We start from the raw sequence: 25,304 nt of genomic DNA on the forward strand, positions 1-25,304 counted from the left end.
CTCATCGTTTGTTCCCAGAGTCATTACTGACCAGCTGTGTGCTTTGATCATTATATTTGCTTTCTGATACTAATTATATTAATTCTTGCTCATAGAAATCTTCACTCCTTCATACCCCACCTCTGTTTGATTCTTAATCTCATACATAAGAGGTTTTTATTCAAAGTCTCATTTTTCTTTCCAGGACAAGTATATTGTAAGAATTAATTAATACTCTTAGAACCATTCAAGCAGTTGGTTCTAATTGAGTATTTTTCTCCCCGGTTAGCACAGCACCCTGTCAGAGCCCTCAAAGTCACACAAAGAAGGATGAAAGATGTTTGGTGCTTAATAAACAACTGCCGATTGACTGTTTGAAAAACAAATGCCGCACATCTGCAATCCCAGTGCTTTGGGAAGCCAAGGCAGGAGGATCACTTGAGCCTAGGAGTTCGAGACCAGCCTGGGCAACATGATGAAACCTAATCTCTACAAAAAAAAAAAAAAAAAAAAAAAAAAAAAAAAAAAAAAAAAAAAAAAAATAGAGCCAGGCATGAACCTGTAGTTCCAGCTACTTGGGAGACTGAGGCAGGAGGATCGTTTGAAACTGAGAGGCGGAGGTTACATTGAGCCGAGACTGCGCCATTGCACTCTACACTAGGGTGCAAGATTCTGTCTCCAAAAAAAGAACAACAGCTGTATGGTTTGGAGAGCCAGTGGCTGACAAACTGAAGGTCAGGGCTAACAAAGCCTCCATATCATTGAATCCCAAACATCTGTTTACATAAATAGCATCTTCTTGGAAAAAACATACAAATTTCGAGCCCTCATCCCATTATAGTTGGTAAGTCTAAGATGAGACCAGAAGGGGTCATTTTATTGAGATTTTCAGATGACTTTGAATTCATATTTAACATTTATTCTGGTTTGCCTGAGGTTGAGGGGTTCCCCAGGACATGGGACTTTCAATCTTAGGCAAACTGGAATAGTTAGTTGGTCACTCAGATTTCAGTGCAGGTGGCTAAGGTTTACACTTTCAAAAATACTGTAGTGATCTAGATTTGGTTCTAGGAGTTTGGCTCAATTCAGGGCTAACAAAAAAATCTATTTAGGCCCTAATCACTTGGGGATTAGTGATTCTCAAAAGTTAGTCCTTGAATCACTTACTGAATACCTATAGTTGAAGTACAGATATCTGCATTTTAACAAGATTCACAGTCAAATTAATGTTTGATGACTATTGCCATCAAGTCTCAGAATCAGAACTCAGCTTCCAACCAAACAAAATTACTAAACTAACCTCTCTGAGTGAGGCTGAGAGCAAGAAGTTTTGTATAATGTTTTTTGAGCTAAGATACAGAGTGTACTATCATAATCCTGTTTCCCACCATAAGAATTAAGGGGTGTGTGTGTGTGTGTGTGTGTTTTGCTTTTCTGAAGTGAATGACATCGTTTTTTGGAATGAAAAAGTCTTGCCCCACCCTGTAACTGTATCTCTGCCTTTGAGACAATTTAGCCCTGGAATCAAACCTGGGGGGACAGGGGGGAAATATCAAATTATGATGCTATTAAAGAAAATGCTGACAAATTTCTAAATTCCTCCCCTCTATTCCCTGCTGCATACAACTTCCTTCTTCCTATCTATAAATACTATATCTGCTCTAGAAACATGAAAAATAACGTAAATATTGAACAGAGTGGGAAGGAATTTTAACTTTATTGATGAGTAGTAGTATTACCCTTCTGGACTGATGCAGACGAGCTCACTATAAAGACAAAGTGAGTTCTTGTGGTCCTTAAGCCACAAGTTGGAGTCTGGATAGTAGGGATGGAAATGGGTTATTAGATCATCCGTTCACTTTCCTCTCCAAGCAGCAATTAAATTTATTTTCTTTGTCTCAGCTTACTCATTGCTCCAAGAGAAGAAAAAAAAAAAAAAAAGGAAGCATTTCAGCTCCTCTTCATGGGGAATAAGACCAAACATAGAACACTTTTCTCTTAACATGTGTGGTGCTTGAGAGGAGAGAGGCAGGAAGGAAACACAGGAGAAATGTGGGAATTACAGCTAACCCAAGGATTACTTTGGCCGTCCCCTTCAGCTAATGTGAACATTCTGGCAGTCAGATGCAGCCCTGTGAGAAATATCTATTATACATCCTAAGTAGATGCTCCAACTGCTGTTTTTCATGTACAGCTTACTCCAAGATGAGTGTGATGCTATCACAGTGCAGGATAACAGAGATGTACCGCGAACCCAAGACTCAAGATGAGAATGAGCAAACTTAATAACAAAAACACAAAAACAAAACAAGTCACATTATCCTTTTAGCCTTCAGAGATCACCTCCTTAAACTGTTTTTTAAAACCTCTCTGCACTTTATATCAGGTGCAGGAGAAGTAGACTGCATACATTATTTGTTATCTATCTTTGGAGGGATTTCTTTCCCTCTACTGCACTTAATCATTCCCTTATCTGAATATTAACTCAGTGTAAAGCTCCCCAAATTTTCTAAGATCTTGAAAGAGAGCAAAACATATTGCAATGCTCTATATGTTTCCTACTAGATATGTTTCATGAAAGACTTCATTATGTCCACTTTCTTTCAAGTTTTTGTGTCAGCCCTGCTTTGCTATAATTTCCAACATTCCCTGGAACATAACGAAAACTAGAGAATTGCTTTTTTTTCTGGGTGCATTTTATTACATTCTTTTACATCGCTTACCTAACTACTTCTAATACCTTTGCTCTGAAACTCTGTTCATTTGAGGTTCCCACCCACCCCTGTTTTTTGGTATACTGCAAGGGCACACAAAACTAGCTTATTTTTCCTAGTCAGGCAGTTTTGAATAGAAGGTGATTGTGTTTTCCAGAGATAAGTATGTAAGTCTTTTCTCCTACCGGAGGAGGATTCTATTTTAGTAGTCTATTAAGTAGACAGTAAGCACTGAGTTATGAGTTGATAAGTGGATCTGCTTACCACCTAGAAACATCAATTGAAACCACAGCTTATGGTTTCTTATTGCCTCTTTTTGGCTTCTCACTGTGTCTTTTTGGTTATTGTTATTTCATTTCCGACTTAGGCTTGGACTGTTCAGCTTGGCTGTGTTAATTTTTCAGAATCAATGACTTTAATAGTTACTTCCATGAGTTTTTCCTCCTGCATTTTATCTAAGCAATTCACAAACTATTCATAAGACCATCTTTGAAAGCCTGAGATATATATCCAGGTAAATATCCGTGGAAAAAATAAACACTCTGCAAATTTGCAAACAAATACAGCAATTGCCAAAGTATGGTTATCTTTTGCAGTCAGTACTGTGGTTTCCATTTGAAAAAATAAAGCTTTCTTGTCAGTTTTGCTCCTAGGGCTATCTGATTCAGTGACTATTTGGTGAGGAAATAAATACAGATATAATAATCTGTGCTTGCTCAAAAATTAAAAAATTCTTTAGGAGGGGACTGGGTGTGGTGGCTTATGCCTGTAATCTCAGCAATTTGGGAAAGAAAGGCAAGCGGATTACCTGAGGTCAGTTCTTGAGACCAGCCTGACCAAAATGGTGAAACCCTGTCTCTACTAAAAAAATTAGCCAGGCTTGGTGGTGCAAGCCTACAGTCTCAACTACTTGGGAGGCTGGGGCAGGAGAATCACTTGAACATGGGAGGTAGAGTTTGCAGTGAGCCAAGATCATGCCACTGCACTCCAGCCTGGACAATAGAGTGAGACTCTGTCTCAAAACCAAACCAAAACAACAACAAAAACAAAAACCCTTTCGGAAGGATAAAACTCATTTCCTCTATCAGCATAGTGTCACCATATTAGAGAAGTAGTAAGGTCAAGTTTTAAGACTACTGAGGCTCAGGTGTCCTCGGCTGAAGGGAAAGAGAGGATACCATTCTTGAATAGGCTATGGGGCAACAGTAATCCGCAAACTGGTCGGTTGCTTCTGGGTTGATGATCTAAACCCGCAGTAATCATTTGCTTGTAGAGATGACCAAGTTATCAGTTGTACTTATATCCACATTTTTTGTTGTTTCAGAGGCTTACCGCACTTCTCCAAATTTCCTTTTAACTAATTTGCAATTTTAAATCATTACATTAAGATAAGAGGTTTTTTTTTTTTTGTCTAAAAAAGGACCAAAATGCATTTATTTAATATACATCACAAGGGCTCAACCGAGGCTTAATTTAAAAGACAAAAACAAAACAAAAATAATACCACAGCTCAAGATACAGAGTCCTATACAGAAATCACAAAAAGGACAGACCATCTAAGGAAAAATTAAGAAGACAACACAAGGACAGGCTGGGCAGCCTGGGTCAGGGCTCCTGGCTGGTGACCTGCTTTGAGTAGGTTTCTTGCAGGTACTTCTTAAAAGCTGTGGGGTTTTTCCACAGCTCGGCAGCATGCGTGTTCAAGGGACTATCAATGTTGGGTTCTCCTAGAAGGCTCTGGATGGAGAGCAGAATGGTCCTGACGTCATATAGGGCAGACCACTTGTCCTTCAGGATGTCCAGGCATATGTTACCCTGGGTGTCCACGTTGGGGTGGTAGCAGGGTGTGAGGAATTTCACCGTGGGCGCATTGTAAGGGTAGCCACTGGGGAACTCTAGTGAGAGCTTATACCTCAGGTCTTCATATACTGTTCCAGCTGCTCCATGGATGGTCCCTACCCATTTGAAAAGGTTGTCTGATTCAGGGAAGGCAGAAATCCCTTTATCGCCAGACATCATGAGGGTCATCAGCTCCTGCTGTAGCCTTTTGCCCACGGGACCCCGGGCGGCGCCCCCGCTCGGCTCCGCTCCTTTACGGGCGGCGGTGACGCTAGTGGCTGCCGGGTCGCGGTTTTGGGAAGCCATCCGGGCGGCGTTGGCAGAGAGACAGGAACTCGGAGAACACGACTGCAACTGCCAAGATAAGAGGTTTTTATTAAATTTAGTACAACTCATGGTAGTTCCTACAGAAATCACTGAACTTGGCAGCCGAAAATAGTGACCAGGCTGAGGACATGCCTGAATTAAATAGGGAGATGCTATTTACTCCTAAACAGAGACACACTTTTCACCCAGAAACTTGACAACTGGAGGAGAAAAACACAGAGGTGAACAGAAAAGAAGACTATTCTGGAAATTAATAGATCTAAATTTTGGTTGTTCTTCAACTTGTTAGCTATGTGGCCAGAAATAAGCCTCTTAACCTCTCTATCCCTTGGTTTCTTCACCCACCACTCTAAATCTGATGAAACAGAGCAGTAAGAATTTACTTGTTTCTTATAAAACTAAACATGCATTTATCATATGATTCAGCAGTTGCACTCTTGGACATTTATCCCAGAGATGTAAAAACTTATACTCAGTAAAAACCTGTACATGAATATTCATAGCTGTTTTATTTGTAAAAGCCCAAAACTGGAAACAACCCGAGTATCCTTAAATCAGTGACTGGTTAAACAAACTGTGGCACAGCTATACTATGACATACTATGAAGCAATAAAAAAGGAATGCGCTATCTATACAGACAAAACCATGGATGAATTTCAAGGGAATTATGGTTACTAAAAATAAGCCAATCACAAAAGATTTCATATGATGTGATTTTATTTATATAATATTCTTGAAATGACAAAAGTATAGAAATGGAGAACAGATTAGTAGTTTCCAGGGTTCAGAGAGTAGAGGACGGAGGGAGGCGCATGTGTCCATAAAAAAGGTTGCACCAGGGATCCTGGTGAGGAAGCTATTCTGTACCCTCACTGCTGGTGTTCACGTGAATCTACATATGTGATAATATTTGATGGAACCAAATACACACACAAACAGACACATATACATATGAGTGCATATAAGACTGGAGACAGTTATTTTGGTGGATTCCATAAATGTCAAATCTTTGGTTATGATATCGAAGTGTAGTTTGGCAAGATGTTACTATTGGGGAAAATAGTAACATTGTACTATTGTTCTGTGAATTATGGAGTCACAGGAATTGTAAAAAAAAAAAAAAAAAAAAAAAAAAAAAAAAAAAAAAAAAAAAGCTTTGCCCTGTACATTTTTTTACAATTTCCTTTGAATCCAGCCGGGCGCGGTGGCTCAAGCCTGTAATCCCAGCACTTTAGGAGGCCGAAACGGGCGGATCACGAGGTCGGGAGATCGAGACCATCTTGGCTAACACGGTGAAAACCCGTCTCTACTAAGAAATACAAAAAAAACACTAGCTGGGTGAGGTGGCAGGCGCCTGTAGTCCCAGCTACTCGGGAGGCTGAGGCAGGAGAATGGCGTGAACCCGGGCGGCGGAGCTTGCAGTGAGCCAAGATCGCGCCACTGCACTCCAGCCTGGGCGACAAAGCAAGACTCTGTCTCAAAAAAAAAAAAAAAAATTCTTTAAATCCAGAATTATTTCAAGATAAAAAAAAAATTGTAAAGGAAGAATTATAGAGACTCAGATTTTTTATTTTGAGATTTAATCTACTATATGAGAAATATAAGCTTTAATTGACCACTCTTTCCTTCCTATCCAAAGCCTAGTTAATGAGATAATGTTGCAAGAGAAGGGGAATGAGGGGTACCTGAGACTCCAGGAGAGTAAATAACCTTTTTTAAAAAGCAATACAAGCCAGCAGAAAAAGGAAGGATGGGACACTGGAGCGATTCTGTGAATCTGTGGTTTTCAAAGTTCAGCATATATCAGATTCCCAGAGCGCTTGTTTAAACAGAAATTTCTGCCCTGCAACCCCAGAGTTTCTGATTCACTAGGTCTGAGGGCAGCGGAGTGTAGTTCAAAAATCTGCATTTCTAGAAAGTTCCCATGTGATGTTGACTCCAGTGCTGATGCTGCTGGTCAGATCACACTCTGGAAACCACTGCCATAGAACATCTGAGAGTCACAATTTGAAACTCTCTCAAGAAACTTCTAAGTAAAATGCAATGTAATAAATTCCTTAAGAATTCTCTGTATTTACAACTCTTTATTTGTATAGTTTCCTTCCCCCTCAGTATGTTGGCTGGTAAAAATGTTCTTTTTGATTATTCATCTGTGTGGGCTCAAGAGTGTGTCACTGAGTTAATTTACAAAGCCTCTGATTGCATATCCATCACATTTGTAGAAAGTATTATCCCAGAAAAATCCATCAACACAACACATAAGCTCCAAAATGTACTGCACAATTGGCGTGCAGTAGAGTAGTCAAAGAACCAATGAAATGCAAAAAGTTATCCCTATGGAGACCTCAAAATAAATTAACAAATTAAATCCTATCACATTGTATGAGATCCCATTAGGGTTCATTGTTACAGTTTTCTTTATTGTTTCTAAAATAGAAATGTTGCCCTGGCAGAGCAGTGTAATGCACATGCTTTGGCATCAAATGCCACTTTTTTTTTTTTTTTTGAGACAAGGTCTTGCTCAGTCACCCAGGCTGGAGTGAATGTGCAGTGGTGCAATCATAGCTCACTGTAGCCTCGAACTCCTGGGCTCAAGCAATCCTCCTACGACAGCCTCCTGAGTAGCTGGGATTACAGGTCCCAGCTGCCCAGCTATTTTTAAACTACCACCGTGCCCAGCTATTAAAAAAAAAATTTTGTAGAGACAAGTCTTGCTATGTTGCCCAGGTTGATCTTAAACTCCTAGGCTCAAGCAATCCTTCAGACTTGGCCTCCCAAAGTGTTGGGATTACAGGTGTGAGCCTCCACACCAGGCATTGTTTCTATTTTAACTTTGCTACTTACAAGAAGTCTTAATTTGACCAATAACCAATGTAAGCTCTAGTTTCCCCGTATGTAAAAAGAAGATAATGCCTAAATTGCAGGGTTTATTGGGAGAATGAATAAGAACATGCCTAGGTCGGGCACAGTGATTCATGCCTATAATCCCAGCACTTTGGGAGGCCAAAGCAGGTGGATCATGAGGTCAGGAGTTCGAGACCAGCCTGATCAACATGGTGAAACCCTGTCTCTACTAAAACTACAAAAATTAGGCAGGTGTGGTAATGGGTGCCTATAATCCCAGCTACTCAGGAGGCTGAGGCAGGAGAATCACTTGAACCCGGGAGGCAGAGGTTGCAGTGAGCCGAGATCGTGCCATTGCACTCCAGCCTGGGCAACAGAGAAGACTCCGTCTCAAAAAGAAAAAATAAAAATAAAAATAAGAACACGCCTAAAATAATTAGTGTGATGTCTGACACTTAAGTTCTCGAATAGTGGCAGTGAAGATGTGAAGGAGGATAGAGTTGACTGTGATTATTAATCATCTTATTTTTGATCATATTAAAATGGCAAAAACCACAATTACTTTTGCACCAACCTAATATTTCAGCAGGTATCCTCTGAATCAGAAGTAAATAGCCGTGATAATCTTACCATTAGTTATTTTACTGAGCAATTACAAGTCCCAGGCCCTTACTTTTTCATATTAATTTTTTACAACCAGTCTATGAGATGCACACGTTTCTCATTTATCATATAAGGTAATTAAAACTTAAAGAGTTTAATCTATTGCTCAAGGTTATCCAGTGTATCAGTTTGCTAGGGCTCTGTAACAAAGTACCACAAACCGGGTGGCTCAAACGACAGAAATGCATTGTTTCATGGTTCTGGAGTCAAAAAGTCCAAAATCATGGTGTTGGCAGGGTCAGTTCCTTCTGAGGGATACAAGGGAAAGATTGTTCTGGGTCCTTCTCCTTGGCTTGTCGTTGACTGTCTTCTCCCTGTGTCTCACCATGTCATTGTTCCTCTATGCATATCTGTCTCTGTGTCCACATTTTTCCATTTTAAAAGGACATTAGTCCTTGCCAGGCACGATGGCTCACACCTGCAATTCCTGTGCTTTGGGAGGCTGAGAGAGGCAGATCACTTGAGGCCAGGAGTTCTAGACTGGCCTGGCCAACGTGGTGAAACCCGTCTCTGCTAAAAAATACAAAAATTAACTAGGTATGGTTGTGCATGCCTATAGTTCCAGCTATTTCTACTCAGGAGGCTGAGGCATGAGAATTGCTTGAACCCAGGAGGCAAAGGTTGCACTGAGCTGAGATTGTGCCACTGCACTCCAGCCTGGGTGACAGAGTAAGACTCTGTCTCAAAATAAAAAAAAAAAGGACATTAGTCACTGGATTAGAGCCCACCCTATGGAACTCATTTTAACTTGATGACCCCTGTAAAGACCCAATCTCTAAATTATGTCACATTCTGAGGTGCTGAGAGTTAACACTCCAACATATCTTTATTGAGAGGGACAGAATTCAAATCCATAGCACACAGTCTGAGAATGAAGTCTGAGATATGAACCAGACTTCATACGCAATGCTGTGGTCTGAACTTTTGTATCCCTGTGAAATTCGTATCTTGAAGGCCTAATCCCCACTGTGATGGTATTTGAAATGGGGCATCTGTGAGGCTTTAATAGATTTAGATGCGGTCAGGAGAGTGAAGCCCTTGTGATGGAATTAGCACCCTTATAAGAAGGAAAGAAGGCCAAAGCCTCCTCTCTCTCTGCCACGTGAGAATGCAACAGGGAGTGGCCATCTGCATGCCAAGAAATGGGCCCTTATCATACCCCAAATCTTCCTGCACATTCATCCTGGATTTCTCAGGTTTTGGAACTGCAGGAAATCGATGTTCATTGTTTAAGCCACCCAGTCTATGGTATTTTGTTATAGCTGCCTGAGTTGACTAAGATAGGCAATGTATGACATTGCTGTTTGGCCCAGTACTTTTAGGAAATGTGAATCCCATTGGTAGTGCTCAGTAATCAAATTTATTTGATCCTCATGTTCAGTAGACATGTTATTTTTCTTCATGTATTGCCAACTCTTTTATATGATACATGAAACATATTGAAAAACGTAGACTTGCTATCTTTATATTCCACATGTTGGCAGAATCTTTCCAAGAAAAGTGATTTTCAGATCATTCCTTGAGAGCGTTGAGGCTGATAAGTGGTCTTTGCATATTTATATTTAGAAATTCTTGAGTCCAAAATCTAAATATTGAGTCTTGGTAGAAGAGAAAAACAGTCATAATTTATGTAAAATAGTTGTTCCTAGGTGATGAAATGAAGCAGGGACTACATTTAAGAGGTAGAATGGTATTGTCAAAGTCAGTGTACAATCAGGCAATTAAAGAGATTATTTTATCCAAACTATTGCAGTTAACAAGGAATGTCTCAAAAGAAAGGGAAGCAGGATTTTATAGATATAAGAGAACAAAAAGTGTAAGGGATTTCTTAACCACCACTGTTTTCTAGAAGCATAGGGATTAGGTCACATTCGACATCGTCAGTCTCCACTTCTACTTAAGATCTATAAACATTATAGGGTGCTGAACAACGTAGAGGTGATCATCAGAAACCTGAATAAGACTGAGCAGGGTCTAAGAAACAGTCTCTCAAGAATTCTTGTTGACATTGTTGTCGTAACATCCTTAAAACAGCTGTTGAGAAGTGGTGGCAAAGGCCAGTTGTTTCAAAGTAATAGAGATCAGGATCCTTAAAAGAAATATTTAAAATGAAAAACATTAACATCAAAGATCATGTTAAAGACCAGAGTTTAACCCTGAGCATACAAGTCCAGCAAATTCCAAAAGGTGGGTGGGGAAAATCTTTCAGTTACACAGTACTATTCACTGATTTTCTTGAAGCTAGGATGTCAATGTTCTTGATGATGTTCAGTCTTGATTAGCTTTCCTCTAAGAGAATGAAGGACCTGAGCTTTTCACCAGAATTTGTTAGTGGCTCAGAGAGTGGTTTGTGCAGGGGAAAGTCTGGCCTCAGTGTAATCTGCTGCAGTGGTGAGTTCTTCAAAGTTTCAATCAAGCAGTTGGACTTTGGCTGGCAGAATTTCTTCAAAAAGGGCTAGCTGCTAGACAACCTAGAGTTCCAACAGGAATCTGGGTAATCAGATGTTATTTTTCAATGACACCAAGTCAGGGAAAGAGAGAAAAATTGGAAACATTAGTTTGTAGGATTGTAGCCAGATACTGAAGCAAACTCGAAGGCTTCACAGTTTGGTACGGATTAACAATTTGGGTAAGATAACAGGATCCAGTTAATTTTTAGGAAGGTATCCAAACTGCTTTTTCCACAGAGGAGAGGAAGTCATTTAAACCATTCCAGACAAGTCAGAATTTGCATATGCATCAGTTACCTGCAATTTATAAAAACTCTATATTATGGCTAAGAGAAAATTATGTCTACAGTCTGATAAACAGGAAGGAGCAGCTTGCTATAGTTTTCCACTGAAACAAACCATTTCTCTCTATAGGTAGCCCTCTTTTGATCAAAAATAATCCCAAAGAAAGATTATTCTTGATCACAAGATAAGGCTAATACCATCAGATTTGGCCTGATTATTTACATTGTTGTCTTAAAGATGGGAATTCACTACATAGGGCTTCTTATATTTGCTTTGCTAGAAGTTTTCATAAGGAATCTCAAATTGGATTTTTAAAAGCCACTTGAGGTTAGGAAGCTATATCAAGAACTCACCAACAGACTTACCTACAGTATCTATAAATTTTGGTAAATTATTATAGATACCTGTCTTTTAGAGGTCCCCAAAATATCTCAGGTTTTCTGGGCCTGCTATAGGAAGTATCCTTTACCTGTAAATTTGGGTACCTCATTAGCCAGGAATCAGGCCAGTTGTCCCAAGAGGGCTTTAAACGAGCATACCTGATGTCTCCAATATTTCATGCAAACAAGGAAGAGTTTATTGAACCTACGCAAATAGCTAAGTTTTGAAATGTAATAAGAATACTCAGTAAGAATTTCTGAATTCTCTAACAGTCAAACACGAAGAAAAAAATACCATTGACAAATGTTTCATTTATATTTGCAAAGCATAGACTCCTGAATTGTTATGAGTTTCAGTTAGCTTAAGAGAAAATAGAAAAGGGTTTCCTACATCCAAAAAAATCAACTGTTAAAATATCAACAATATTCTAAACAAAAGCCACAGTCATCCCTCATCCGTTCCTTCAGTCCTGTGTAATTCTTGCTCTGCTTCCTCTTGGCTTAACAGCTTCATGTATACATCTGCCTCTCCAACCAGGGCTGTGGAAATCCTGACTCAGACTGCTGGTACGGTCTCAAGGTTGTGTAAGTGATGGCATCAGAAGCTCCTGGCCCAAATGAAAAGTACCTGGCATAGAGGTTTTCCATGGGACTCTGAGATAATCCTTTGTTGAGACAAAGCACTCCAGCTAGATTTGCAAGAGCTTTCAGGGAAGCACCACAAAGCAAAAATCTATTTGTAAATGACAAAAGACTTAAAAATTATTTTGAAAAATCATTTTCAAACGTGAAAGATCTAAGGAGTATTTATCACAAGAATCCCCATTTGAAAAATACTGGCTTATAGGCACAGAAAAACAAAGATAGCATGTTCTCACTTACGTGAGGAATCTTAAAATAATCACACTCAAAGAAGCAGATAGAATGGCAGTTACAGAGGATGGGGGTGGATGGAATGGGGAGGTGATGGTCAAAGGCTATAAAATCTTTGTTAGGAGGAATCTGGTTTCTTTTTGCTTTTTGAGTTCTATTGCACAATGTGGTAAGTATAGTTAATAATAAAGTATTGTACATTTCAAAATTGGGAAGAGTAAATTTCAAATGCTCTCACACAAAAAATGGCTAGCATTTGAAGTGATGGATATGTTAACTGGCTCCATTTAATTATTCCTCATGGTAGGCATAAATCATATTATCACTTTGTACCCCATATACTTATAATATCATAAATTGTCAATTTACATTTTTTTTAATAAAAGGAAAGCACTGACTTAGAAGAAGCTAATTTCAAATTAAAGAATAAAAGTTGTTACCAAGTTAACATTTTAAAAATAACTGAAACTTATGACTCGTGCAGTGCTCTCTAATAGCAGGACAAAGTGACATCGGGACTCAAAGAAAAACACATTATGGACATCAAAGCCTTTGATGACTCTCTAGGAATTTCCCATACAGCAAACAATTTCTGAAATATTTATACTGATAACATTCTGCCCATACAGATTTATCCTAGCGAAGGTTAAGCATCTTTTCTGAGTTGACAATGACTCCCATGCAATTTGTCAATAGTAACATATCAAATAAACCTAATTTGTTTCAGCAACTTTCTTTTCATAAGGTGAAATAACAAATCTTTTGCGATTTTTGGAGGCCCTCTGGAAGATACCAAAGACAGTTTCAGATGCAATAGATATCACTTAGGAATCAGTTTTGGGAGGGAAAATATCAAAGATTGTCAGGAGATTGGGATACTTGACTAGGATATGGCCATGAGTTACTGATAAACAATACTTTGCTACCTTAACTAAGGTGACAGCAAAAAGAGTGAAAAAGTAGGCACAGGCAGTAACATGATTGTAAAGAATCTTAGCTTTTTCAAAAGGGAGAAGACTTTACTAAATAAGCAAGGACGTGATAAACTCAACACAAAATACAGGAAGTTATTCTAAGACATGGAATCTTTGCCTTCCAGGCAGATTACTCAGAAGGTAAAGAAAAAATATTATTAAGAGTAGACCAAGAAGTCAAGAAAATGTTGTGTTTTTAAACAGAGATAAAATTAAATTCTACTTTGCATCAGTATGGTATTTCATACTGAAGATCTTTTTGAAATCTTATAAATGAATTCATCAAGCCTTAGCCAGCCCTGACCACAGCAAGTTTTGTTTCCTACAAGCGTTTTACAACTTTCTACGTCTATCAACTTTTGTCCTACACATTAACAACTAGCTATATGACTTCGGAATAAAAAACTCTTATTTTAACAAAAACATGTTCTACAAACCTTGCATACAAAATTGCATCTCTCTGCCATTATTATGCCTTGTGGAATCTCATTCATGTATATTGATTATAATTTTTAAACAGAAATAGTAACAGCTGTTGCACAAAGAAAAAAGAGAAAAGGATAATTGTGATCTTTCTGTCATACATAAGCTTTTTGTAACACACTAGTGGAACTCATGAATACACATCTCACGACTTTTAATAGCCATGCATATTCTTTACAGCACGACTTATGCAAAGTGGCAAAAATGAACACATTTATTAACAAAACTGAATGTACATGCTTCTCTATAGCATATAGAAACAAAAGGCAAAAAGTATATAAACTTAACATTATGCTTGGTTACCAATAGTTCACTTTCCTCTCTTGCATAGAAATTACACGAATATCAAATGAATATTCATTAATTAATTCAATTTAGCTTCAATCCAAGGTTTTAAGTTACCAAATATCTTGGAAATTGTCTTCAAGCTGACATGCTCTAAAATATTATTACCATTGAAAGTTTGTTAGGATAATGACTCAATTTGCTTAAACACAAATTTTTGTTTTTATTATATTAAACATTAAGTAGAAGTAATGCTAGATTATTTGGTTGGTAAATCTATTTAAGTTTAGGAATCACATTCACAAGTAAACTAGAAGCATGCTTGTGTTATAGTTAACATTAAAAACTCAGAGAAAACATAGCTATTTTTACTAAATCAACCTTATTAATTATTTGATTATCAAAACAATAATTATTGTTAATTAATGTTTGCCAAACATTTACCTAGATTTTGTGAACTTGAATTATTGTTTCTGAGTTATGTTCCTACAAGATACACCTTTTTCACCTACATTAAAAGTATTTAAGGCTCAATTTCCTTAACTTCTGGGAATTTGGGAAATATTTGGTTTACATAAATGTTTATTTCTAAGCCAATTAGAATAGAGCTTCTTTAAGAGATTCTCTAACCTAATTTAGTAACACCATCCTGAGGTAGGTAAATATTTTATTTTTATTTTTTTCAGAGATGGGCTAGATTAGAACTCCTGCCTTCAGACTCCTGAGTAGCTAAGGTTGCAACTTCCATAGTAGCTGAAATTGTAGGTGCTTGCCACCGTACCTGGCCAACAGGGAAATATTACATACTCTAACAATGAATGGTGATATTCTTTCTGAATTACAGACATGTAGACATTAAAGCAGAGATAGCAAGAATTTAGTTTCAATTCTAACATTTAAGCCATGGGTCAAGAGTGGGACACAGAATCACAAAACTTACTGTTTTATATCAAAGAGCTGTTCTCTTCTCATGATTCTTGATTTGAGCTCAAAACAGACAAACAGAAAAGAGTAGCAAACCAAATTCTCTATTGTCTTTCACCCGTAAGAGACAAGATCTCTAAAAGTCAATAATCCCCTTTTCAGAGTTGATCAAGTGGTCAGACCACAAAACCAAAGCCAGCGCCAGAAATGAAGTGAGTACTAAAAATATATATATATAAATCACATCTTTGCCTTGCTACCAATAGACAAGGGTCCATATCACAGGACCAGGAGTTAGACTCATTCATAGTTCCTTGGACAAGGAATGGAACACAAAGGGCCCAAAGAAGCCTTATTACCTGGGTGGAGTAAACAAAGATCCTAGTGCAGGAGCATGGCACCAAACTATCAAATACAAGATGCACCAGGTCATTAAAGAGAAGATTTTATTCAAACTATTGCAAAATGGAGAACATTGATTTATGGTGAATATCTCGAAGAAAAGGAAGGGGGCCTGGGGTTCTATAAAGGCAGGAAAACAAGGGAGTCATCCAGAAGTCTTATAAAAGTCATGAAGAAGGGTGGAGATGGGTCTTATCTCAGAATATGGGAGGGCAGTGTGGGCCTTTGCATTTGTTGTTTGCCAGACACTAAAGGGTAGAGAGGTTTCTTAATCTTTACTCTTTTCCAGAAGCACAGGGCTCAGGTAAGATTGAATATTTTTCATGTCTTTCATCCTCTCTGTCTGATCTCTTTCAAACCATCTTTTTTGTTGAGGCTATATGAAATGTTTACTGTTTTACCTTCCAATCAACTCCATAAAAACAGTTGATCTAAAACATCTAGCTAAGTTCCACTACATTTTAGTCATTCGTTATGGAACGTCGTCCCAGGGAGGGTTTATTCTCTCTGTCTAAGCAAGCAATGAAGGGAGATCTTTTGGAAATGGCCTACTATTTGATGGGAAGCAAGGACAAGGTCTACATTAGTGGATCACAGACTTTTTCCCGCTGAGATCCACCATCCAAAATGTGTTCATTATTATCTCTGCATGTGTTTATTTAACTGCAACAATAGTTTAATGATTTTAATAACACAAAACTTCACAATGTGTGATGACACTGATATCTTCTAGTCTATTCCCCGCAGTTCTATTTCATTTTTTTATAGCTTATAGTGACTCATTAAAATTGATTCCCACAAATGCAATGCAACACACAGTTTGAAGTCCACTGGATAATATTTTAAAACTATTATTATAAAATGAATTTGGTAACCTTTTCAAAATTTTACTAGTATCATTTCTGTGGTTTTTAAGAATATAAATATTTTACGTTCTAGTCTTTTTTTCACATAAGTATATGGCTTATGTGATATATATATTCCTATAATTATTTTAACAGATCAGCAGTTTCCTGTGCCATGTTTGGGTGATGATATTTTACCAGAGATAGTCTGTAATGAAAAATTGAGAGAAATGATGACAATGTAATTTGCAGACAAGTATACTTAGTTATTTATAATACATTTGCGGACATGTATATTTTGCTATTTATTCAACAAATATTCAGTGCCTTTTATATCTTAAGACAAGTTCATGATAATTAGAGGCAAACAAGAAAGGCAAAGTTCCTGCTTAATGAAATTTACATTCTAGTATAAAAATTGCCGTATTTATTATTATTATTATTATTATACTTAAAGTTCTGGGATACAGGTGCAGAACGTGCAGGTTTGTTACATAGGTATACACGTGCCATGGTGGTTTGTTGCACTCATCAACCCACCATCTACATTAGGTATTTCTCCTAATGCTATCCCTCCCCTAGCCCCCAACTCCATGATAGGCCCCAGTGTGTGATGTTCCCCTCCATGTGTCCATGTGTTCTCACTGTTCAACTCCCACTTATGAGTAAGAACATGCAGTGTTTGTTCCTGTGTTAGTTTGCTGAGAATAATAGCTTTCAGCTTCATCCACATCCCTGCAAAGGACACAAACTCTTCCTTTTTTAATGGATGCATAGTATTCTGTGGTGTATATGTGGCACATTTTCTTTATCCAGTCTATCATTGATGGGTGTTTGGATTGGATCCAAGTATTTGCTATTGTGAATACTGCTACAATAAACATACATGTGCATATGTCTTTATAGTAGAGTGATTTATAATCCTTTGGGTATATATCCAGTAATGGGATTGCTGGGTCAAATGGGATTTCTCATTCTAGATCCTTGAGGAATTGCCACACTGTCTCCCACAATGGTTGAACTAATTTACACTGCCACCAACAGTGTAAAAGCATTCCTATTTCCCCACATCCTCTCCAGCATCTGTTGTTTCCTGACTTTTTAATGATCGCCATTCTAACTGGTGCGAGATGGTATCTCATTGTGCTTTTGAGTTGCATTTCTCTAATGACCAGTGATGATGAGTTTTTTTTCATATGTTTGTTAGCCACATAAATGTCTTCTTTTGAGAAGTATCTTTTCATGTCCTTTGTCCACTTTTTGATGGGGTTGTTTGTTTTTTTTTCTTGTAAATTTGTTTAAGTTCCTTGTAGATCCTGAATATTAGCCCTTTGTCAGATGGATAGATTGCAAAAATTTTCTCTCATTCTGTAGGTTGCCTGTTCACTCTGATGATAGTTTCTTTTGCTGTGCAGAAGCTCTTTAGTTTAATTAGATTCCATTCATCAATTTTGGCTTTTGTTCCCATTGCCTTTGGTGTTTTAGTCATGAAGTTTTTGCCCAGGTGTATGTCCTGAATGGTACTGCCTCAGTTTTCTTCTAGGGTTTTTATGGTTTTAGGTCCTACATTTGTCTTTAATCCATCTTGAGTTAATTTTTGTATAAGGTGTAAGGAAGGGGTCCAGTTTCAGTTTTCTGCATATGGCTAGCCAGTTTTCCCAACACCATTTATTAAATAGGGAATCTTTTCCCCATTGCTTGTTTTTGTCAGGTTTGTCAAAAATTGGATAGTTGTAGCTGTGTGGCATTATTTCTGAGGCCTCTGTTCTGTTATATTGATCTATATATCTGTTTTGATACCAGTACCATGCTGTTTTGGTTACTGTAGCCTTGTAGTATAGTTTGAAGTCAGGTAGTGTGTTGTCTCCAGCTTTGTTCTTTTTGCTTAGGATTGTCTTGGCTATGCAGGCTCTTTTTTGGTTCCATATGAAACTTAAAGCAGTTTTTTCTAATTCTGTGAAGAAAGTCAATGGTAGCTTGATGGGGATAGCATTGAATCTATAAATTACTTTGGGCAGTATGGCCATTTTCACAATATTGATTCTTCCTATCCATGACCATGGTATGTTTTTCCATTTGTTTGTGTCCTCTCTTATTTCCTTGAGCAGTGGTTTGTAGTTCTCCTTGAAGAGGTCCTTCATATCCCTTGTGAGTTATATTCCTAGGTATTTTATTCTCTTTGTAGCCATTATGAATGGGAGTTCACTCATGAGTTGCTTCTCTGTCTATTATTGGTGTATAGGAACGCTTGTGATTTTTGCATATTGATTTTGTATCCTGAAACTTTGTTGAATTTGCTTATCAGCTTAAGGAGATTTTGGGCTGGGACAATGGGGTTTTCTAAATATACAATCATGTCACCTGTAAACAGAGACAATTTGACTTCCTCTCTTCCAATTTGAATATACTTTATTTCTTTCTCTCGCCTGATTGCCCTGGCCAGACCTTCCAATACTATGTTGAACAGGAGTGGTGACAGAGGGCATCCTTGTCTTGTGCCAGTTTTCAAAGGGAATGCTTCCAGCTTTTGCCCTTTCAGTATGATATTGCCTGGGGGTTTGCCATAAATAGCTCTTATTATTTTAGGATACATTCCATCAAGAGCTAGTTTATTGAGAGCTTTTAGCATGAAGGAGTGTTGAATTTTATCAAAGGCCTTTTCTGTACCTATTGAGACAATCATGTGGTTTTTATCATTGGTTCTGTTTATGTGATGAATTATATTTATTGATTTGTGTATGTTGATCCAGTCTTGCATCCCAGGGATGAAGCTGTCTTGATCGTGGTGGATAAGCTTTTTGATGTGCTGCTGAATTTGGTTTGCCAGTATTTTATTCAGGATTTTTGCATCAATGTTCATCAGGGATATTGGCCTGACATTTTCTTTTTTTGTTTTGTCTCTGCCAGGTTTTGATATCAGGATGATGCTGGCATCATAAAATGAGTTAGGGAGGAGTCCCTCTTTTCCTATCATTTGCTATAGTTTCAGAAGAATTGGTACCAGCTCCTCTTTGTACCTCTGGTAGAAATTGGCTGTGAATCTGTCTGGTCTTGGGCTTTTTGATTGGTAGGCTATTAATTACTGCCTCAATTTCAGAACTCGTTATTGGTCTATTCAAGGATTTGACTTCTTCCTGGTTTAGTCTTGGGAGGGTGTATGTGTCTAGGAGTTTATCAATTTCTTGTAGATTTTCTAGTTTATTTGCGTAAAGGTGTTTACAGTATTCTCTGATGGTAGTTTTTATTTCTGTGGGATCGGTGGTGATATCCCCTTTTTCATTTTTTATTGTGTCTATTTGATTCATCTCTCTTTTCTTCTTTATTAGTCTGGCTAGCGGTCTTTTTTTTTTTTTTTTTTTTTTTTTTTTTTTTTTTTTTTTTTTGTCTTTTCAAAAAACCAACTCCTGGATTCATTGATTTTTTTAAAGGGTTTTTCATGTCTCTATCTCCTTCAGTTCTGCTCTGATCTTAGTTATTTCTTGTCTTCTGATAGGTTTTGAATTTGTTTGCTCTTGCTTCACTAGTTCTTTTCATTGCGATGTTAGGGTGTCAATTTTACATCTTTCCCACATTCTCCTGTGGGCATTTAGTGCTATAAATTTTCCTCTACACACTGCTTTAACTGTGTCCCAGAGATTCTGGTATGTTGTGTCTTTGTTCTCATTGGTTTCAAAGAACTTATTTATTTCTGCCTTCATTTCATTATTTACCCAGTAGTCATTCAGGAGCATGTTTTTCAGGTTCCACATAGTTGTGCGGCTTTGAGTGAGTTTCTTAATCCTGAGTTCTAATTTGATTGCACTGTGGTCTAAGAGACTGTTATGATTCCCATTCTTTTTTGTTTGCTGAGCAGTATTTTACTTCCAATTATGTGGTCAGTTTTAGAATAAGTGCGATGTGGTCCTGAGAAGAATGTATATTCTGTTGATTTGGGGTGTAGAGTTCTGTAGATGTCTATTAAGTCCACTTGGTCCAGAGCTGAGTTCAGTGGAATATCCTTGTTAATTTTCTGTCTTGTTGATCTGTCTAATGTTGACAGTCGCATATTAAAGTCTATCACTATTATTGTGTGGGAGTCTAAGTCTCTTTGTAGGTATCTAAGAACTTGCTTTATGAATCTGAGTGCTCCTTGTATTGGGAATCTGGTTGCTCCTTGTACTGGATGCATATATATTTAGAATAGTTAACTCTTCTTGTTGCATTGATCTCTTTACCATTATGTAATGCCCTTCCTTGTCTTTTTTGATCTTTGTTGATTTAAAGTCTGTTTTATCAGAGACTAGGATTGCAACCCCTGCTTTTTCTTGCTTTCCATATCTTGGTAAATATTCCTCCATCCCTTTGTTTTGAGCCTGTGTGTGTCTTTGCACGTGAGATGTGTTTCCTGAATACAACACACCAATGGGTCTTGAGTCTTTCTCCAATTTGCCAGTCTGTGTCTTTAATTGGGGCATTTAACCCAGTTACATTTAAGATTAACATTATTATATGTTAATTTGATCCTGTCACTATGATGCGAGCTGGTTATTTTGCCCATTAGTTGATGCAGTTTCTTCATGGTGTCAATGGTCTTTACAATTTGGTATGTTTTTGTGGTGGCTGTTACCAGTTTTTCCTTTCCATATTTAGTGCTTCCTTCAGGAGCTCTTGTAAGGCAGGCCTGGTGGTGGCAAACCTCTCAGCATTTGCGTATCTGTAAAGGATTCTATTTCTCCGTCACTTATGAAGCTTAGTTTGGCTGGATATGTAATTCTGGGTCAAAAATTCTTTTCTTTAAGAATGTTGAATATTGGCCCCACTCTCTTCTTGCTTGTAGGGTTTCTGCAGAGAATTCCGCTGTTAGTCTTGGACTTTCTTGAAGAAATGTGCTTCTCTTTGTGGGCAATGTGACCTTTCTCTCTGACTGCCCTTAACATTTTTTCCTTTATTTCAACCTTGGTGAATCTGACGATTATGTGTCTTGAGGTTTCTCTTCTTGAGAATTATCTTCATGGTGTTCTCTGTATTTCCTGAATTTGAATGTTGGCCTGTCTTCCTAGGTTGGGGAAGTTCTCCTGGATAATATCATGAAGAGTGTTTTCCAACTCGGTTCCATTCTCCACGTCACTTTCAGGTACACCAATCAAACACAGATTTGGTCTTTTCACATAGTCCTGTATTTCTTGGAGGCTTTGTTTGTTCTTTTTCATTCTTTTTTCTCTAATCTTGTCTTCACACTTTATTTCATTAAGTTAATCTTCAGTCTCTGATATTCTTTTTCTCCTTGATCTATTTAGCTGTTGATACTTGTATATGCTTCAAGAAGTTCTCATGCAGTGTTTTTCAGCTCCATCAGGTCTTTTATGCTCTTCTTTAAAGTGGTTATTCTAGTAAGCAACTCCTCTAACCTATTTTCAAGGTTCTTACCTTCCTTGCATTGGGAGGAGTTTGTTATTACCCCCTTCTGAAACCTAATTCTGTCAATTCATCAAACTCATTCTCCATCCAGTTTTGTTCCCTTGCTGGTGAGGAGTTTGTGATCCTTTGTAGTAGAAGAGATGTTCTGGTTTTTGGAATTTTCAGCCTTTTGTGCTGATTTATCCTCATCTGTGTGGATTTACCTACCTTTAGTCTTCAATGCTGGTGACCGTTGGATGGGGTTTTTGTGTAGACATCCTTTTTGTTGATATTGATGCTATTCCTTTCTGTTTGTTAGTTTTCCTTCTAATAGTCAGGCCCCTGTATTGCAGGTCTGCTGGAGTTTGCTGGAGGTCCACTCGAGACCCTGTTTGCCTGGATGTCACCAGCAGAGGCTGCAGAACAGCAGAGATTGCTGCCTGTTCCTTCCTCTGGAAACTTTGTCCCCACACCTGCCAGATGCCAGCTGGAACTCTCTTGTGTGAGGTGTCTGTCGACCCCTGCTAGGAGGTTTCTCCCAGTCAGGAGGCATGGGGATCAGGGAACCACTTGAGGTTAGCAGAGTTCGAGCACTGTGCTAGGAGATCTGCTGCTCTCTTCAGAGCCAGCAGGAAGGAATGTTTAAGTCTGCTGAAGCTGCACCCACAGCTGCCCCTTCCCCCAGGTGCTCTGTCCCAGGGAGATGGGAGTTTTATCTATAGGCTCCTGACTGGGGCTGCTGCCTTTCTTTCAGAGATGCCCTACCAGAGAGGAGGAATCTAGAGAGGCAGTCTGACTACAGTGTCTTTACCAAGCTGCAGTGGGCTCTGTCAAGTTCAAACTTCCTGGTGGCTTTATTTACATTGTAAGGGGAAAACTGCCTATTCAAGCCTCAGTAATAGTGGACGCCCCTCCCCCAACCAAGCTAGAGTGTCCCAGTTGGACTTCAGACTGCTGTGCTGGCAGCGAGAATTTCAAGCCAGTGGACCTTAGCTTGCTGGGCTCCATCGGAGTGGGATCCACTGAGCTAGACCACTTGGCTTCCTGACTTCAGCCCCCTTTCTAGGGGAGTGAATGGCTCTTTCTTGCTGGCATTCCAGGTGCCACTGGGGTATGAAAAAAGACTCCTGCAGCTAGTTTGTTGTCTGCCCATATGGTCACCCAGTTTTGTGCTTCAAGCCATGTTTCTTTTACTGAAAAATATAGAACTTTTCCTTCTCGCATTCAACTTCTTGAGAGGATCTCTTCGATAATGTGTGCATGTACGTAGTTCACATCAAATATATTATGTATAACGTGTATCAAAGTGTTAAGGTATTCTTCTTTACATATAGTGTTAGTAGCTGGTGATTTTTTTTTCTTCAAAAATAAATTTGGAAACTTGTCAGTTCATAATTTTTTTAAGTATTATTTTACTATCTCATGAAATCTGAAAGCCTAGAATACACTAGATAACTCTTGATTTCCACTCCTACCCTGCTATGAAGTGATAATTCACATCTGGCTATAACTTCATAAAAGGGGCAGGATGACCCATTTCCTAAAAGACCACTATTGACTTGAAGACCTGTGTCTCTTGTCTCACTTCTAAATGTGATTTAAAACTCAGTAACTCATTCTGAAATCCACTGTATAAGAAATAGTAATGTTTAGGGTCATTTAAAAGAAAGATTAGTTTAATAAATTTTGGCACCCTCTTTAACACATAAAACCATGACATGTGCTAAGTATAACCATATTTTGTTCAGAATGTGATTCAAAAGACTGATTTAATAGCTATAGTCCAAGAAGTGTTGAAAACTCTTGCCCAGTTTATGGTTTCCAATATAAGACACATATCCACAGAATAAGAAACTCAAGAATTAAACTGATGACTGTGTGAACCTCTGGAGAAACGCTTTTTTAAGGCACAAAGCCAAATTTTCACCTTCATTTATGCACACTCATCTCCTGAAGGCTTCCTTATGCATTTACGTGTGAAGGAAGGGGAGGATTTGACTCAATCTCGTTGTCTGTCATCTTTCTTCCTCTCCCATTCTGAAATAGCTTTTCACAGTTGGGGAAAAAATAAAGATTTGACCTTTCCACAGTGAATGATAACAGCTGATCTTTAGATAGTGTTTATTATATGACAGAGATCATTTCATGCACTTTGCAACTAAGAACTCATTTATTTCTTACAACACTGTAAGTACTATTATCCCCATTGTACAGACAAGAAAAATGAGCTTCTGTATTAGTCCATTTTCACACTGCTATAAAGAGCTTCCTAAGACTGGGTAATGTACAGAGGAAAGAGGTTTAACTGACTCACAGTTTCACATGGCTAGGGAGGCCTCAGGAAACTTACAATCATGTGGAAGAGAAAGCAGGCACGTCTTACATGGTGGCAGGTGAGAGAGAGAGAGAAAGAGCTTGTGAAGGAGGAACTGTCAAACACCAATCAGATCTTTTGAGAACTCACTCCTGTCATAAGGACAGCATAGACAAAACCACCCCCATGATCCAATCACCTCCCGCTAGGTCCCTCTCTCCACAAGTGGGGATTATGGGGATTACAATTCGAGATGAGATTTGGATGTGGGCACAGCCAGAACATATCAGGTACAAACAAGTAGTGGAATTAAAAATCAAACATGGACCATCTAGCTCTGTAGCCCAGGCCCTTAACCACTACATTCTATAACCTCTTGAGAGAGGAAAACTTAGATTGGGCAATATTAGCATCCAATTGCCAGTGCAAAAGGGAATGGAAGTCAGCACACCAGCTTATTAGTTACCCAAGATCAATAAGAGACCTGCAAATACTGGACTCCAGGTTATAGGCTTGGTAAGTCCAAGTGATTCCTCTCATGAATCCAAATCCCTGCCAGTAATGCAGATATTCTAACTTGAGACTTACCGTCCAGACTGAAAATTCCAAATGAGAAAAACCAAGTAAGTTAGAGTTTCTGCAGTTACAAAGTGCTATGGTTGGAATGTCCCTACCAAAACTCAGGTTGAAATAAAATTGTCATTGTAATAGTATTTATGAGATGGGGCCTTTAAAAGGCAATTAGGCCATGAGGGCTCTGCTTTCATAAATACATTGATGTCGTTATTGCAGGAGTGGATTAGTTATCACAGGAGTGGGTTAGTTATCGTGGGAGAGGTTTCCTGATAAAAGGATAAATTCCACCCCCTTTCACTCCATCTTCAGTGCTCACTTAATCCTTCCACCTTCTGCCATGGGATCATCATCCCCAGATGCCAGCACGATGTTCTTGGACTTCCCAGCCCCACAACCGTGAGCCAAATAACTTTTCTTCTTTATAAATTACCCAACTGATGTCTGTTATAGCAGCAGAAAACAGATAAGACATAAAGGAAGGCAGATAATTACCCTCCCCCAGCAGTTCATGTTACCCCCAAAATATTGTTTTAATCGGTGCAAGACTACCAAACTGTAGGTATCTGACCTTCAGGGAAATATAAATAGAGAATGTAAATGAATTCAACCTTTCTTTTCCCTATACTCTCATTTCTGTCAAATATAAAACCCTGTGGGTTTTATTCTTGTTCCAGTTTACATAATCACATTCCAAATTACTTATGTGGACTTTTATGAGGGCCTTTTTTTTCACACCTCTCTCCTTTTCTCATCAGCCTCTGAAGTCAGCT

At 38.4% G+C, this 25,304-nt stretch overlaps 2 protein-coding genes across 7 annotated transcripts in view; one reads left to right on the plus strand and one right to left on the minus strand.

The window, feature by feature from the left end:
• The window catches only part of NRG1 (neuregulin 1), a 1,121,522-nt gene that overhangs the window by 579,892 nt on the left and 516,326 nt on the right, over positions 1-25,304 (plus strand). The window lies entirely within an intron of this gene.
• LOC103215596 (ubiquitin-conjugating enzyme E2 C-like) lies at positions 4,084-4,943 on the minus strand. Its single transcript, XM_007962142.3, has one exon. It carries the CDS (start codon positions 4,926-4,928, stop codon positions 4,299-4,301), a length of 630 nt encoding a protein of 209 aa, XP_007960333.2. The 5' UTR covers positions 4,929-4,943; the 3' UTR covers positions 4,084-4,298.

Source organism: Chlorocebus sabaeus, chromosome 8, assembly GCF_047675955.1.
Source record: "Chlorocebus sabaeus isolate Y175 chromosome 8, mChlSab1.0.hap1, whole genome shotgun sequence".
In the NCBI taxonomy this organism is placed as follows: Eukaryota; Metazoa; Chordata; class Mammalia; order Primates; family Cercopithecidae; genus Chlorocebus; species Chlorocebus sabaeus.

Coding starts and splice junctions, on each gene's coding strand:
- LOC103215596 (XM_007962142.3), bottom strand. CDS start 4,928: ATGAGTTGTACTAAATTTAATAAAAACCTCTTATCTTGGCAGTTGCAG.